This window comes from Andrographis paniculata, unplaced genomic scaffold (assembly GCF_009805555.1).
Source record: "Andrographis paniculata isolate CXL003 unplaced genomic scaffold, ASM980555v1 Contig32END, whole genome shotgun sequence".
NCBI lineage: Eukaryota > Viridiplantae > Streptophyta > Magnoliopsida > Lamiales > Acanthaceae > Andrographis > Andrographis paniculata.
This window is the reverse complement of record NW_026137565.1, coordinates 2524807-2542392: the sequence shown is the minus strand read 5'-3', so window position 1 is coordinate 2542392 and position 17586 is coordinate 2524807. Positions and strand designations below refer to the sequence as shown.

Sequence of the window (17586 nt, the reverse complement as noted above, 5' to 3'; positions counted from 1 at the left end):
TTTGAATTTGGAGTAATTGTTTTTTACATTAAAAATATTTTTATATTTGTATAATTTTTTTGTACAAATTTCATTACATTAGTATTATAAGACAACAATAGAAATATTTTTGTCATTTTTTCTTGATTTATACTACATTTTGATATAATAAATAATATTCAAATATTAACATGCAAAAAATAAATGGATAAATTAACGGTGGACGGAGGTAGTATTAAAACTATTTTAGTGATCTATATAAAACATAAAAATATATATTATTGATTATAAAATATATTTATTATCTCCACGGAAAAAACTATATCGAAATATGCACGAAATTTGTTAAACTATAGGCTGTCAATACTACTAAATAAAAATAAAAGGAGGTTTACTAAAAGGAGGTTTATTATTCCGAGTGCGCACACCTTCGAATAACGACCACATATATCCAATATCCACGTCATTAAAAAAAAATAAATAAATAAAGAATATAAAGGACCTAATTGCACGATAACTAGGAGGCTAGGGATGGAAATAGGCCCAGTCATCTCGCACGGGTGTACGGCTTGGCCTACATAAGGCCTAGTTTGACCTGATTTATTTATTGAAAAAGTCAGATCAAAAACAATTTTAAAGTTTTTTTTTAAATAGAACATGCTTAGACTTAAAAAAAGAAGAAAAAAAAACACTTTTTAATTAACAAGCCTATTTATTATTATTATTACTTTATAAATTATTTTTTATTATTATATATTAAAAATAATTTTCTATCTAATAATAATATTTATTAAATAAATTTAATTATAAATTTATCATAAAAAAAAAAATTAACTTATATATATTAAATAATTGTATATATATATTTTGTTTATTTCTAACTAAATTTACAAATAAATAAAAATATTATTTAGTCTTTTAAATAGGCTTGTAGGTCAGGTCAGATTTTTAAAAACAAAATTCAGGCTAACAAAACAGGCTTAGGTCATATATTTTTAAAACATGTCAAGTCTATTTAGCCAAAGTCTGATCTGATCTTACTTATTTTCACCCTATAGCTAATAAATGAGAGTTCACTGAGGTTTTTGTGGGAGATTTAAAAGAAGGAAGATTCAAATAATATGAAGTCCCTACTCATCCAAAAGTCATAATTTTCATTTATCCTTTAAAGTCTTTGTTTCATTGTGTCTTTTCATGTTATCATTCATTTCAATTCCTTCTGCTAAACTAAATTCCAATTTACTTGTAGTATGTTTCTTTTGGTTGAATTTGTGAAATTTTGGTTTGGATTTGGTATTAAAATAATGTTTGATGAATTATTTTGTGAGAGAAAAAAATATACTCTTTTCGTCTCAGTGCAAGGTTGTCGTTTACTTTTTATACGTAGATTTTTTAATATTAGTATTATAATGGATTGTAGTAAAAAAGATGAAAATACCCCTACTAGTATTGTGTAATTTAAAAGTAATGTCATTTGTGTAATATAGTGTAAGTTGGAACGGTATTACTAAATTAGAAAATAGTAACTTTGTTTTCGGACGGACGAAAATAGAAAATGGCAACCTTTCAATGGGACGGAGGGAGTATTTTTTTTTTTTTTACGCAGAGTTTCAAATAATAAAATTTGGGAAAATTGATCTAAAGAAACAGACCTTTATACTTTCGCTTTCTTTCAAAATCTACTTGTTTTCTTCTAGATTTTACATATTTTTTTCGTGTTTTTGTTGTATTCTTCCGTTTATATGAAAGATTAGTCCAAAGGCTTTCTTAAGCCAGCTAGAAAAACCACGAATTTCTAGCTTTTCGATAGTCCTAACATTATACAACCGTCTGGAAAGCAATTCCGTCAACAATAAATTGGCACGTTCAGTGGAATACAACAAATTTTGCTTCTTTCGATCAATTTTCGAAGTTAGGGGTTGAAGGATTTGATGTCTCTCAAAAATGCTATTACAGAAAAGAAAAGTTACTGGAATGAAAGTCCTTGAAGACTCCTAATCCAAAGGCTACTCTCAAATTGAGTTCATGAAAACGTTTTCTGTTAAAGTCTTCATGATGGTCTCTATGTAAGAGTTCATATATTGTTTGTGATTTTACATCAAAATACTCTTTAATGTTTTGCAGATTTTATGATACCAAACAAAAATGAATTGTTTAAAAAGGAAGAGAATAAGACTCAACTAAGAAACCAATCGAGACAAAGTATTACAATCTTCTCGGATCAACCGCTTAATGATGCAGCTTCTACTATTCCTATATGCCACTTATAATGGATGAAGTCTTGTAGCCTAGTCTTCCGAAAATTGGTCTGGTGGCAAGAATGGCTACACTGACTGAATAAATTGGTTTCAATAATCAGTATAATTGAACTTAAAGAAAATTCGAAAATTTTCGAATGCGATTTTTTAATTGAGTAAAAATATATTGGATCAAAATATGTGAATTGAAATATTCTCATTCGCTATATTTTATAGTCTATATTTATTTAATTATTTATATATGTGTATGTAAAAATTTGATTTGATTTATATTAATTTATTCTATTTATTGTAATTATTGCATTTTGTTTGTATAAATTAATTCAATTAGTGTGTTTCTTGATTCATGTAGTTGAGCATTATTATGGGTTATTTAACTATTTGATTTTGGCTAAAATGCTTAATTTCCATTTGTCCATTAAAATTAGTCTATGTTTGGCACGGATATTGAAAAAAAATTATTAAACAATGATAAAAGTAAAAAGAGAGTTGAAGGTATATTTTGAAATTTAATTAGAAATTAAAGTAAATGAAGATAGTGAATGTAATAAAGGTAGTGTGATATTTTTTGTAAATACATGTCGAATGAAAGGGTAATAATTAAATATTAATTTGTTGACTTTGCCAAAATTAATAATGGGGTAAATTTAGCAAGCGGACTAAAAATGAATGTAGGAAAAAAATTTGCGAACGGAGAGAATTGATCACAGCCAGTATTATATATGGTTTTTCGGCAAAATTAGGGATTTTAGATGGTTTAAAATTGGATTGTATCTTGGCTTATAGCAAATGAAAAGATAAAAAATTTATGAAAATAGTATTGTCGTAGACTTTAAAATGCTATATCATAATTAGTTTTATACTCTTTAACTAGTTTGTCTTTAGGTCGAACACAAAGATTTTAAATCAAAAAATTAAATAAAAAAATACTCACTGAGTCTGGCGCATTTGGAAAAGCGGTAAATTGGCTCACTGGCGAGCGAGCCGAATAATGTAAAATACTTTTAAAAAAATGAGCAACAAAGATGAGCAGGTAGCGGTCGTGAGCGAAGTGACGGCTTGCGAGCGGTGGGTGTTGTGAATGAGCAAATGAGCAGCGCGGTAGGGGTGGTAGGTAACCCGTATATGTATATATGCAAAATGATTTGCGAACGACGGTTGATAGTTATAATGGGTAAATCAGCGGATAGAAGAAACATAGATGCTTGTGTGTCATATGGGCGTTCCTTAATGGCTAAATTCTCATAGATGAAATGAGGGGATGATAAAAGTGAATCAGAGAAACATATAAAATATAATACGAAATGACTGAAGAAATGCATGTGATCATACTTGTTCATTTAAATTGGATTCCCAACTCGTTGGTACTTGACCTTAAGAGATTTAAAATAAGACTTCAATGACACTTATATTCATAACATTATAAGCAAAAAAAACTATTGTCACTAGAAGTTTTTTAGACCCGTTAGACAATCGTCTATGTCCAATTAATCATGTTGAAATATGTTTCATTAATGACCTTATCCTTCTGATACATCTCTTTAAACAAAATTGAATTCAAATCGATAATTAAACATGTCAGAAAAGCTTCCGCTACTTAACCACCATGAACTACCTAAATAAATTAGACTTTGATAATCAATTCTTCTGAAGAACTTTCCACAGCATGTCAAGATTCCAAACTTAAACAATCAAATACAAACTTGAAATTATGGATGAAATTGCAGAGAAAAAAATCATGATATTTGATTAACACTATAAAAGCAATAATTCTACATTTATAAAGTTGTAAATAAAACAGTAACAAAGCAATAAATCTGGCTATAAAAGCAACTAAAATGAGCAGTTACTCCCCCGACCTCCTCTAACTAAAACTCTATCGGCTACTGGGACTGTATAGTAGAACTACATATGGCTTGATCCTGTTTTGGTAGGTAGGCAACCCATTTTGCACAACCATAGCTATATATATATAAATAAAAAAATAAAAAAAAAAAACTAAGAGAACTCCCTTACCGGATTGGAGTTCTCGAAAGTTGAACAGAGTAAAAGCAATGTAAACACTTGAGTGTAGTGTAGCGTTGTATACAAATGAAATCTGACCCTATTTATAGAATTTATGGGCCAGTAGTTTGCAGTAGTTGAGCGGTTATAGAGCAACAGTTGTGAGCAGTTAAAAGGTTGTTGCAACCGCTGGACAGTTAAGCAGTTAGATAGTTGATCAGTTAGGATTGTCTGCCCTAACTCCCAGCTCGCTCGATCGTTTGTTGTACTGATATGGCTGGGATACAAATTTTCCCCGCTTGCCTCACTACACTTCTCTTGGCCGGAAGACATCGACACAATTCAAGCCGTGCTATTGTCACTGCCCGATAACTGAATGGCTGGCCGCTGAGAGATCAACACTTAGACAAATCTGGGATTTTTTGGATCTCGTTGATCAGCGGTGGATGTATGGATGGACTAGCTTGGGTGCAAGCGGAAAGAGCGTTGCTTGACATAGTTGGCTGCACCCTTGCTAATCTTCCACAGTTAGATATTTTCTGAGCTAGAACATCTCTTAAGTAGAGTAAAAACACCAATAATCTCCACAAGCAGGCTTTGGATCATATCAAACGAAACAAATCAATAAAATATACCATAAATCAGATATTGTGATTATTTTAACATAAAATTTCAGAAAATACATAATTATCAAGCAGTAAATATATTATTATTTGGAGTTATCAAGAGTATTTACAAGTGAGTATTTTATTTAAATAAATATTTATCGGGTACTTTTTTTTATGAAAGTAAATTGTTGCTTCAAAACTGTCCATGTGAGAGGAATTCGCCTCTGAGAGCGAAAATGACTTCCGGACCAAAAAATGACAGCTTGAGCGAAGTCAACATAAAGTCAACAGTCAATGCAAAACATCAACGTTCAACAAGATTACAAAATCAACGGCCAATGAAAAAATCAACTCATGAGAAAGGTCAAAATCAACAGTTAATAAGGAAAAATTCGTGCATGAAAAGTCAATAGTCAAGTGCAGCAGAAATTTAAGTGAGCAAAAATCTGTGCATCATATTGAGCGAACAATTAATCTTGCATTAGTTTCAGCGGAGCGACGCATTTATTGATCAACTTAAAGACATTTATGTTGAAGAGATCCATTAATTCTGCCTTAAGTTAAGCGAACATTAAATCCCAATATTTATGAGTTGATATCATTTATAAACGAGCATTTATCGCTGCAATGACACATTAATTCTACCTCAAGTTAAGCAAACATGAAATCCCAACATTTATGAGTTGAGATCATTTATGAGAAGCATTTATCGCTGCAATGACACATTTATGGTTGCAGTGACAGTTTTAACTCTTTATAGAATCTCAGCGACATTTCCTCTGTGCAAAATTTCACTCTGCATTAACTCTTTACCAAATTTCACACAGCTCATGCATTCTCCCAACTAATGTATTTAATTTCTTGTATCTGAACTTAGCCAATGTTTGGTTGCTTATGTATTTTTATTCTAGAATATATGTAGCTATTAGCAAATTAGATGTTATTAAAAAATTATAAAGAATTATTTATGGATAGTTGTAACTGTCAACTTCTAAAAATCCCCCCTTTCACTATAAATAGTCTCTTTTCACCATTTATTATGCACACCATACAACACACAACACATCACTCTATCACCCAAGATACTTCATTTTCTTTATATCTTTTTTTTCTCATATTTTTATCCAATTTGATAATACGAATTTTTTCAGTTTCGTTTCATGAGCAAGTTTATTCTCTTTAGCTTATGAAGTTTCCTATCATACTTCTCCACTCCAAAATCTTTATGTTCACACTAGAATTGTTTACGTTAGATTTTTTATAAGATTATGGAGTGTAGATAGAAGGGTTAATTATTCATGGCTAGGATTGTGTTGCAATAACATAGATTAGGTGATTCGTAGCAATTAAGTACGTACAGAGCTTTTTTGAACTACTTAGTTGTGAGTTGAATTTTACATCGATTAAAGAAAGGTCTTAAATGAGTAAAGCTACTAGCGAAATAATGTAAGAATGATTAATTAGACATATGTGTTTGCCTATCGGGTCACAGAAATATCCAGTGATATTGACTTTTCTTTTATATAATATTCTTAACTGAGTGTTGCTAAATCCTCATTGTAACATCCCTAAGTTTAAGTATCAATCGAGTTAAGAGTTGGGCATAATCGAACAAGTATGATTACACTCATTCCTTTTAATCGCTTCGCAATTATACATATATTATTCTCTACCACATTATCGTCATCCCGCTTATTTCTTCTAAGGTGATCAAGCCATTTAGAAACACAAATATCACTCACAAACATCTCATTCCATCCTATTTTCTATACATATATTTCAGCGTAGACATATATAATTGTATTGAAATATAAAATTAATTATTAATACTATAATATACAAAAATAAAAATAGTGGGGTAATTGAATATTTTTAAGAGAAATATTTTTGATAAATAGAATTTTAGACAAAATTTTCAAAAAGAATATACTCGACAAGCTTTTATAATTGAACTAAGATTGATACATTTTAATTATATTAGGATTACTATTGATTTTTTCCATTTTAATTATATCAATTATTCTAAATTCAAAATACTTTTTTTAGAAAATGAATAGTGCTATATATATATATAAAAAAAAAAAAAAAAAAATAGACCAAAACATACACGGTAGCGTAGAATTATACATGACCGTGTATTATTGTACATTGAAATATATATGGTCGTGTATAATTGTACATGGTCGCATACTTTCTAGGTCAGCTGTCATGTCAACCCCATTACGTCTACGTCAGCCATTTCCGTTAGTTTTTTAACGGTTGGGTCAAAATTGATGAAAATTGTTTATAATGGGACTAAAATTGATAAATTTTTGTTATATTTGGACCAAAATTGATTTTTTCCCATAATTATTTTATATTCCCTCCGTCCCATAACAAAATATCCATTTGCCTTTTGCGTCATTGTACTTAACATTGAAAATATCATTTATTTGTATAATTTTTTATACAAATGTCATTATATTAGTATTATAAGACACCAATAGAAGTATTTTTGTCATTTTCTCTTTATTTGTAATACGATTTGATATAATAATTAATATTCAAATATCAACACGCAAAAAGTAAATGGATACCTCGTTATGGGACGGAGGAAGTATATAAAATCAAATGGCAAAAATATCAAAATTTCTTACATACTTCTACTAACTAATAAAATATTACTCTCCCGTCTCATAAGAAGAGTATCATGTGTTTTTTGGGTATAAATATTTTAATATTAATTATTATATCATATGTAGTACAAATTAAGAAAAAAATTATAAAAATAATTCTATTAATCTCTTATAATGCAAAAATAATAATATTTGTGGAGTAAATTATACAAAAAAAAAAAATTATGCATTTCTTATGGGAGAGATATAGTACTCCCTCCGTCCCACAATAAGGGTTCCAGTTTCTATTTTCGTCCGTCCCAAAACAAAGGTACTATTTTCTAATTTAGTAATTGTACCACCTACCTAACATAATAAATACTTTTTCAATTTACAATATATTGCACAAATGTTACCACCTTTATATTATACAATACTAATACAATTATTTTCGTCTTTTTACTACAACTCAATATAATACTAATATTAAAAAATCTATGTGAAAAAACAAATGTTACTCTATATATGAGACGAAAAGAGTATTATTTTTTAATTCATTACAAAATATTAAAGCGTACATTTGAGATAGAAAAAGTAAAAAAACAACATAAATAGTCTTAATAAGAATCGTATAGTAATGTGAGAATACCTCGTGACCGAGTTATAGGTTCAAACTCAAACAAATTAGATAGTAAAAAAATTTTACTACTAATAATATTTAACGTAGCGAAAATTGCAGTCCCAATTTATACATATATATATATATATATACGTGTGTGTGTATATATAGCGCTATTTAATGACCCCACCTACCTACCTACCCACCCACCCAAGCAGCCAACCAAGGTTTTCCCCTCCGCGCCCATTTCAGCCCTCACAAGGAGAAACATACATGTCTCCCCACGCCTCACCGCCCACCGCTGCTTTTCTACTTCTTTTTCTGTCCGCCGTTGCAGGCGATGGCGCCGCGGCGGCGAGGGTCCCGGCGGTGATAGTATTTGGAGACTCGTCAGTGGACGCCGGGAACAACAACCAGATATCGACGGTACTGAAGAGCAACTTCCGGCCGTACGGGCGCGACTTCTTCGGCGGCCGGCCGACCGGGCGGTTCTCGAACGGGCGGATACCGCCGGACTTTATATCGGAGGCGGTGGGGCTGCGGCCCTTCGTGCCGGCGTACCTGGACCCGATGTACGGAATCACAGACTTCGCCGCCGGCGTATGCTTCGCTTCTGCCGGCACCGGTTTTGATAACGCTACCTCTAATGTCCTCGTAAGTACCGTACATCATATATACATACATACACCTTGGCGTTCACTTTATTTTTTATTTTTTCATTAATCTAATTTTCTTTAAAAATAATACTCTTTCCTTCTTTTTAATGATTATTTATTTATTTATTTTAGTTTGTGCATAATAAATTATTTTTTTTTAGTAATTGTATTTTTTATTAATATTAAAAATATTCTTATAATTTATAATATATATACACATTATTACTGTTATATCACACATTATTAATAATATTATTTTAATTTATTTTCTTTTATTTATACCACATTCTAATATAATATTAATATTCTTAAAATTTTGTAAAAAAAAATGTAAATAAATAAATAGATAAATGACGGAAAAGTAACAATACTTGGATTCAATTATTTAATCTAAAAAATATATTTAAAAAAAAAAAAAAAGCCCCTCTCTTATTTTAGTATGTAATATTCTAACCATCAAATTGTACTTACTGCAGTGTAATAAAGTTATAGACAAAATATCCATTTACAAAAATACTTCTTCTGTCCTGGAATGTTTGCATGATTTGTGTATTTTATTATTATTGTTATTATTATTATTATTATTTGCAGTTTTTAAGTGGTATAATTTAATTTTTATAGGATGTGGTTTGTTTATAATGTTTTTATAAATTGCATTAAGAATATAAATTAAAAAATTATTTATAAATAAAGAAAAAATGTAAAAGAATCTTGGAATATAATATATATGTGATTATTTTTATTTTTATTTCTAATATCAATGTAAATGCAATATTTAAAAAAAAAAAAGAAAAAAAAAAAGAGAGAAGAAGAAGAAGAAAAACCGAGATTTATAATTAATGTAATATATTTTTAAAAATATCAAAATCAAAATGCTGCAAAACACTTGAACAAACTATTATACTTTTGTAGTACATAATCTTTAAAATAATTATTTTAATTTATTATTATTATCAATATTATTTAAGAAGGGCTACAAATGACATCACATATTAAGGAGATAGCAAAAACAAACCCTAGCTAAATTACCATGGATTTTGACTATTCAAATTATTATTTTCCTTAAAAAGTATAAATAAAATAATTATTTTTCCCTTTCTATATTATACTTACAAATTTAATTATTTTTTTTTATTTATATCTCATTAAACAACTATTCAAATTAAATTTTTTTACTGTTAAAAAGTCCAAGCAAAAAACTCAAATTCAAATCCAAACCCAAACCCAAACCCACAAACAAACACAACTTGTGTGTTTGCTTAATTTTCTCTAAAATTTATTATTTATCAAATTTTTTTCTTTTAAAAATATCAAATCAAATAACCATTTTTATTTTTTATATTATAGTACGAATCAATTTTACATTCAAAATATCATATCAACACTCATTTATATCACATTATACAATTATTCTAATTCAAAAATTTTACTATTTCAATTTCAACTCAAAATCCAAACCCCGCACAAACATCAGGTCAAATTATTATTTAAAGCAAATTTAAAATAAAGAACTCAAATAAAAATCAAATAAATCATAATACATGAAATATGTCTTTGGCCCTTTTGATAAAATTCTAAGAAGAATAGAATTATAGAAAAATATTATATATTTAATATAATACTCCCTCCGTCATTTAAATCTATTCTCATTTTTCTTTTTTTGTTGTCATCCAAATTTATTTTCACTTTCCTTTTTTGGTTGTCATCCAAATTTATGATATTTTTTTTAGTAAAAAAATATCATTTTTTTTTACCAAAAAAGTAAAAATTTTTATTTTTATATGTTTTTCTTAAAATCCGTGTCTGATCAAATGAGTAGACAATTGGACAACGGACGAGTAATTAACATAGTGTATCTATGAACAAAGGAACTTGCAATAATGGGCTAATTTTGGGAAGGGCATTTGAGTCAAATAAACACGGCCTTAATAATAGTTTACCTACATTTGTGTGTGCGAAATTAATGATCATAGTTAATGTTTGTCTGATGAAGTGAGGGCCGTTGGATTTCACATGATCATTTATAGCCGTTGGATTTAGGGTTTATGTATATTCATTCATTGTGACATATATATTACATTTAATTATATATGTGTTAATTATTAGTATAGGAAATAAGACGTTTCTGTATTGTACTTTATATACTCTTCTAAAACAATTTACAGGGGAGTAGGGTTGTCTTTTCGATTTTCTTTCTGCATTATATAATTTATCCTAAAATATTTCCTATATAAAAATAATATTACCTTCGTCCGATTTAAAGGTCTTATTTAGTTTTTACGTGTTAATCTTTGAATATTAATTATTGTATAAAAATGTAGTACAAATTAACGAAAAATGAGAAAAATACTTCTATTAGTGCCTTATAATACTATTATAATGATATTTATGTAAAATATTATACAAATATAAGAATATTTTTAATGCTAAATATAATGACGCAAAAAATAAATGAGATCCTTAGACCCGGACGAAGGAAGTATATTTTTTTTTATAAATATCATAACAAAAATTATTTCTCCGGTAAAATTTTTCAATTTAAAGGCACTGTATAGACATGTCTAACCAGAGACTTTTGGAGTTATAAAAGTTTCAAAAAAATAAAAAAATACTAATATTTGATGTGATATTTTTTTTCAAAAATAAATAGTATCATATAATTGAAAGTTGGTGTGTAAATAAAGCTATTTCAAAACAAAAGTCTTTAACCTACATTTTTACAGAACGTGCTACCGATATGGAAAGAGATCGAGTTGTACAAGGACTATCAAAACAAACTAAAAGCCCATGCGGGCGAATTAGAAGCGAAGAAAATAATATCGGAGGCGCTCTATTTGATTAGCTTAGGAACAAACGACTTTCTAGAGAACTATTATAGTCTCCCGAGCACGCGCTCAAGATATAGAACAATTGATCAATTCCAAGACTACCTTCTCGGGTTGGCGGAGAATTTTTTAAGAGAATTGTATAGTTTGGGGGCTCGAAAGATGTCTTTAACGGGCCTCCCTCCGATGGGGTGTCTACCGTTGGAGAGAACAAGAAATTATGTCAATGGGAACGGGAATGGATGCATGGAGGAGTACAATGCCGTGGCATTGCGCTTCAACGGGAAATTGAGAGGTTTGGTTAAGAGAATGAACTCGGAGTTGAGTGGTATTCGCGTCGTGTTCTCAAATCCTTATGAGGTTTTCGTGCAAATCTTGAGGAACCCTTCTCACTTTGGTAAGTTTTTCGATGTTCTTGATTTCCTATATATTTATTTATTTATTTATTTATTTTGATTTTATAAATTTTAAATTCTTATGATTTTGATTTTAATTGCTCGTGTTTGCTTAATGGACAATTAAGACGACACAGAGCGACTAACATCAAAATTACAAATATTCGACATTTTTACCATAAAAGTGCGATACAAACAAATTAGGAGATGATTGCTTAATTAAAAAATTCAACACATGTGCTGATGTTTTGATTCAATCATTAATCATGTCATTTTTTTACATAATTAATCATTAATTATATCGTGTAATTGTATAATTTAATTACTCATAAGCACAAGTGCTGAATTACAACAATAAGTATTTGATCCTATCCGAGCAAACTATAAAATAAAAATGATAATTTTGGACAATAAGCGATAAACATTACAAGTGTTTTACATGAATTAAAGAAAATTTTTATTGAAAAAATAGTATAATTTAAAAAAAATATGGTTTATAACTTTTTTTTTGTATTTTTGGAATTTTGTTGTGAGGTATGTCAATGTAAGTTTCTAAAGAGATCCTTATACTAAAACTACATCACTTTGTCCACCTATTAAAAAATAAATAAATAAATAGAAATAATGACATTTTAATATAAAATTAGATATGTAAAAAATAAAATAGAAATATTATAAATATATATATATATATAATAAGAAGTTGATAAAAAGTAAAAGTATTATATAAGATTTATTAAGGAACTAGTTGATAAAATAAAATAAAATAAAATAGAAAATGGTGGTAAAAAGTAACTTAATGTATAATTATTTTTTTAAATAATAAATTATAAAATTATAAATGAATAAAATATCTTATTATAAATATGATATGCATATGTTTAGTCGAGAGTACTTAAAAAAAAAGTGATACTATAATTTTGACAGTCAACCTAATTTAAGATAAATAAATTAATAATTAATAAAAACATTTTGTACAAAAGACATAAACTACAGTTGGCTCCATTGTCTCCTCCCTACTACTTACTCTGCTAATGCCATACATACACACAATGTATCTCTATGTGTATATATACAGAGACGAAATTACACTAGGGTTTGGAGGCTCAATTGATCCCCAAGCCAAATTTTTTATAAATTTTTTAGTATTAAAAATATTAAATTTTATGTATTTATATATAATTTGTCTCCTCAAAACTATCTAAATTCATATATAATTCTTTCATTATTATTTATTTAAATTTGTTAGCTAAATATTAAATAAATTATAACATTTTACCCCCGGGAATTTAGATGCTAATTTCGTCACTATATATATATATATTTGGTATGTGAGATCGGAGAGACAGAATAAGATTTTAGATTGAGGATCTCATCATGCTAATATCTATAGGTATGTTTCTATAGTTTTTGTTAAGTGATTATCTTACTTAAAAATTTTAATTTTAAAGAAACACTTGTTATTAATTATTATATAGTCAACTAACAATTCTAATCCAACCAGTTAGGTAGAAAAATTTAATTTCTATCATACATTTTTCGAGTCAATGCGGCGATAATCAATTGAAAGTATATATTAGTTTGTTAGAGTAAATATTAGTAGCGAGCTAGAGAGATTGAGATGGTTATCAAATAGTAAAATTAAAATATAGATATAGCACATATTTTTATTTCACACAGCACATGCGGTGTGAAATAAAGATATATGATAAATATATTATGTGCTAAAATCGATTGTTAAGCATAGTGTAGAAAACTGTATTATGTGTTCTTACTTCATAGATTGTATTATATTATGTTAATATAATAATATGTTGTTTGTTAGCACACAATGAGCTTTCAACACAGTACTAAATTTTAAAATTCAGCATAATAACCACCACCTAGAGAGAATTAAGTTCAACTATGTATTTCGATTTTGTTTAGATCTATCTTTGAGGTATTTTTGTCATGCAATATGCATATATATAACTGAGATTAAATGTTTTGAAAAATCGACAGGTTTTGAAGTGGTATCGGTTGCTTGTTGCGCTACGGGTATGTATGAAATGGGATACTTATGTGATCAAATGAGCCCATTTACTTGCGCGGATGCGGGCAAATACGTGTTTTGGGATTCTTTTCATCCGACGCAAAAAACAAGTGAGATCATTGCGGATCACTTGATGAAGCATAGTTTGCATCAAATTTTATGAAATATATATATATATATTCGCCCTTATTATTACTTAATAACTTTGTAACGTCAAGTAATTGCAACGTATTTATCTAGCAATGACATAATGAATGAGTAATTAAGTTAATTATTATGCTACTATTGAAGCTTATTTTTTGCAAGATGCTGACGGTTTGGATTTTCGATTTGTTTTAAATATAAATATTTTGAATTGAGAAAATGATATTATATTTAATTTTAGTATAATATAAAAATTAAAAATAAATTTTCTCCCTTTTTTTTTTTATAAACAATGAAAATTCTAAAACAATCCTACTAACCAAACACAATTATTATTCACCTCCTTATTGAGAAATACACATGTGAAGTGGTTAATAATAATAATAATAATAATAATAATAATAATAATAATAATAATAATAATAAACAATGGAATTTAAGTTTTGTTAATACAATTATAATTTTTAAATTTTGATTAATGATCATCCTTATCTATTTAATAAAATATTATTATTATAAAATTATTCAAATATATTTTTATCTTTTAATCAAAAAAATAAAAACATTTTTTTGACAAACAATATTAATAAAATATCATTTAAATCAAAAATTTAAATAAAAAAATTTTAATCTCAAATAACCACCAAAAAAACCTTTCCTATTACCTTTTATTGATATTATCTTATTTTTTATAAAATATAATAATAAATTTTAATATGAAATATTAATATATATATATATATATATATATTGAAATATTTAAATGGTTGATTTTTTCAATAACAAACTGGCGGTTCGAACTAGGTTTAAAAAATTGATTTATGTTTGGATTTAACTCGGTTGAAATTGGTGAAATTTTACATTACTTTATTGCTTCTCACATTATATTATCTAAAACTATTATACCAAATAAACAAATGTGTTTGTTTTTTATTTATTAGTATATTTCTTTGAAACTTTGGTATTTCTTTTTTAGTTGAATGAATCACTACAAAAAAAAAAAATAAAATAAAATAATTGAAATTTAGTTTTAAAAAAAAAATCGTAGGCAAAGGTAATGAATTAATAACAAAAATATTTTTGAGACGAAACTCATTTCTTCGACTATACCACATTAATAATGGTCTTTGGTGACAAATATGGCTTTCGTAATAAAAAAATGTAATGAAAAATAAGAAAAGAGATATAACTACTGATTTCGTAGGTAAAGCTCTATTACTATAAAATTAAAATTCATAACAAAAGAGTTTCAGTAACAAAATATGTATGATTTTTTTAGCCAAATGGTTTTAGTCATGAAAAATAATTATGTAGTTAAAACGTTTTTGCTATTGAAATAGTAACGAAATTAATTTTATAATACATAATTTATTTTTAGCGATGAAATCAATTTTTTTTGCTAAATCACATGTTTTTAACTACAAAAATATTTCATAGTGAAAAATATTGTAGCTAGTTAGTTACTTTTTTTTTTGTGGTGAATTAAGAATCGAAAATAGTAAATTGAAGAATATTTGAGTAATTGAATTGTTCTTTTGAAAATTTATGTTATTTTTATTTTTAGGTTGGTTATTGAACTATGACAAAAAATTTCAAAGAAAAAATCATAAATTCCCTTTTTAAAAGAATGCAAACTTGTATAGTCGGTATTGAATCAGAGTTGCTACCAATTGAAAGATATTCAAAAGTCAAATAGCGATGATTTGAATGAGGATAAAAAATCATTATTAATGTGTGCAAGATTTGAACACGAAGAATCAGATATTCATGAATTGAAAAAGATTTAAGAGACTAATCATGATTTTATAACTGGTAACACAAGATTACGTCTTCAAATGTAGAATTATCCAATTGCGTAGCGAAATGAAATAAAAGAGTTTATATCAATCTTGGACCGTACCAACCTTTGGTTGATTATCCTCGCACTGGCCCATAAGGATATCGTTACAGTTTTGAAATAGCATGTTCAAGAACTTTCATTGGCTTGAATATTCACCATAAAAGGATATTGTCTATTGTCCTTCATGCTATTGTTTCACTAAAAAACCACTTAGAATAGATGGATCAAATGCATTTATAGCAAAGAGATTTATAAATTAGAAAAAAATTGAATTTACCTTTATTGATTTATGACGGTAAATATTCTACTTCATCTTTAAAAAATCAGTGATATCATTTAGAGCAATTGATTGGAAAATAAAATTTGAACAAGATGGAAAAAATAGATTGCGGTTGAAAACTTTAATTGAAGCCGTTAGATAGCTTGCATTTCAAGGTTGTGTATTCCATAATCATGACGAAAGGTTTAATGATTTTTTTTTCCTAAAATTCTTAAACTATTAGAATCTTTTAACAAATATATTAATAATGTTGTATTAGAAGATGTCCTTCAAAATGTTAAATACACATCTCCGAATATTCAGAAAGAGATTTTGTATATTTTTGCTATGAATGTGCAAAAACATATTTGTGATAAAATTCGTGAAGCAATTTTTTTATTTATTTATTGTTGATGAGGCTCATGATTAATATAAAAGTGAGCAGATGGTTATTGTTGTTAGATTTGTTGACCAAAATGGATATATCAAAAAGATTTTTGGATTTAATATATGTCACAGATAAATTAGCATCGACTTTAAAGAAATATCTTATGCATTATCTCGTCATAATCTATACAGTCAAGATATTCATGGTCAATAATACGATGGAGTTAGCAATATGTGTGGAGAGTGTAGTGGTTTATAAGCTTCATTTTTTAAGAAATGTCCTTATGCATATTACATTCATTATTTAGCACTTCAACTGCAATTTATTCGTGTTGCGGCATCTAAAGATGCCATTGAAGCACACAATTTTTTCTAAGAAGTTGAGTTTTCTTGTTAACATTGTTGGTTCTTCTTGCAAACATAATGAACAATTGTATATAGCTCAAATTGCAAAAATTTCGTACATGCTAAAAGTTGAGAAGCTTAAAATTGGAAGATATGCGAATCAAATTGCAACTCTGCAAAAAGCATGTGACACGAGATAAAGTTCACATTTCAAATCAATTTGTAGTTTGATGATATTATTTGGCCCAACAAAAATAGTATTAGAAGATTTTATTGTAGAAGGGTCTACAACTTCTCAAAAAGATGAGGTTTCCTTTTCACTTCAGCAATTATCGTTATTTGATTTTGTTATTTTTATGCATTTGATGAAAGAGTTGATTGACATTATTAAGAAGCTTTGTCAAGCATTATAAAAAAGATCTCAAGATATCATAAACGCATTCTTCACTCTCCATGAATTATAAGTAAAAGAACTCTGACAATTATGGTCATTAATTGAGCAATATTACAACCAATTGTTGTGTGATCACATAAGCGTTTACGTTTTGACTTTGTATGATATTTGTATGTAACACAAATTAAAATTTTATTTTTTATATTATACTCCTCCAATCTAAGATATACTAATTTATTTATTTTTT

The 17586-nt window shown here is 27.6% G+C and overlaps 1 protein-coding gene across 1 annotated transcript; it reads left to right on the top strand.

Annotated features, from left to right (window-relative positions):
* Positions 1 to 8257: 8257 nt before the first annotated feature.
* Positions 8258 to 14271, top strand: LOC127247734 (GDSL esterase/lipase At4g26790-like). Its single transcript, XM_051269715.1, has 3 exons — positions 8258 to 8716; positions 11442 to 11940; positions 13940 to 14271. The coding sequence occupies exons 1-3, from the start codon at positions 8336 to 8338 to the stop codon at positions 14131 to 14133; spliced, it is 1074 nt and encodes a 357-aa protein (XP_051125672.1). The 5' UTR covers positions 8258 to 8335; the 3' UTR covers positions 14134 to 14271.
* Positions 14272 to 17586: the final 3315 nt, after the last annotated feature.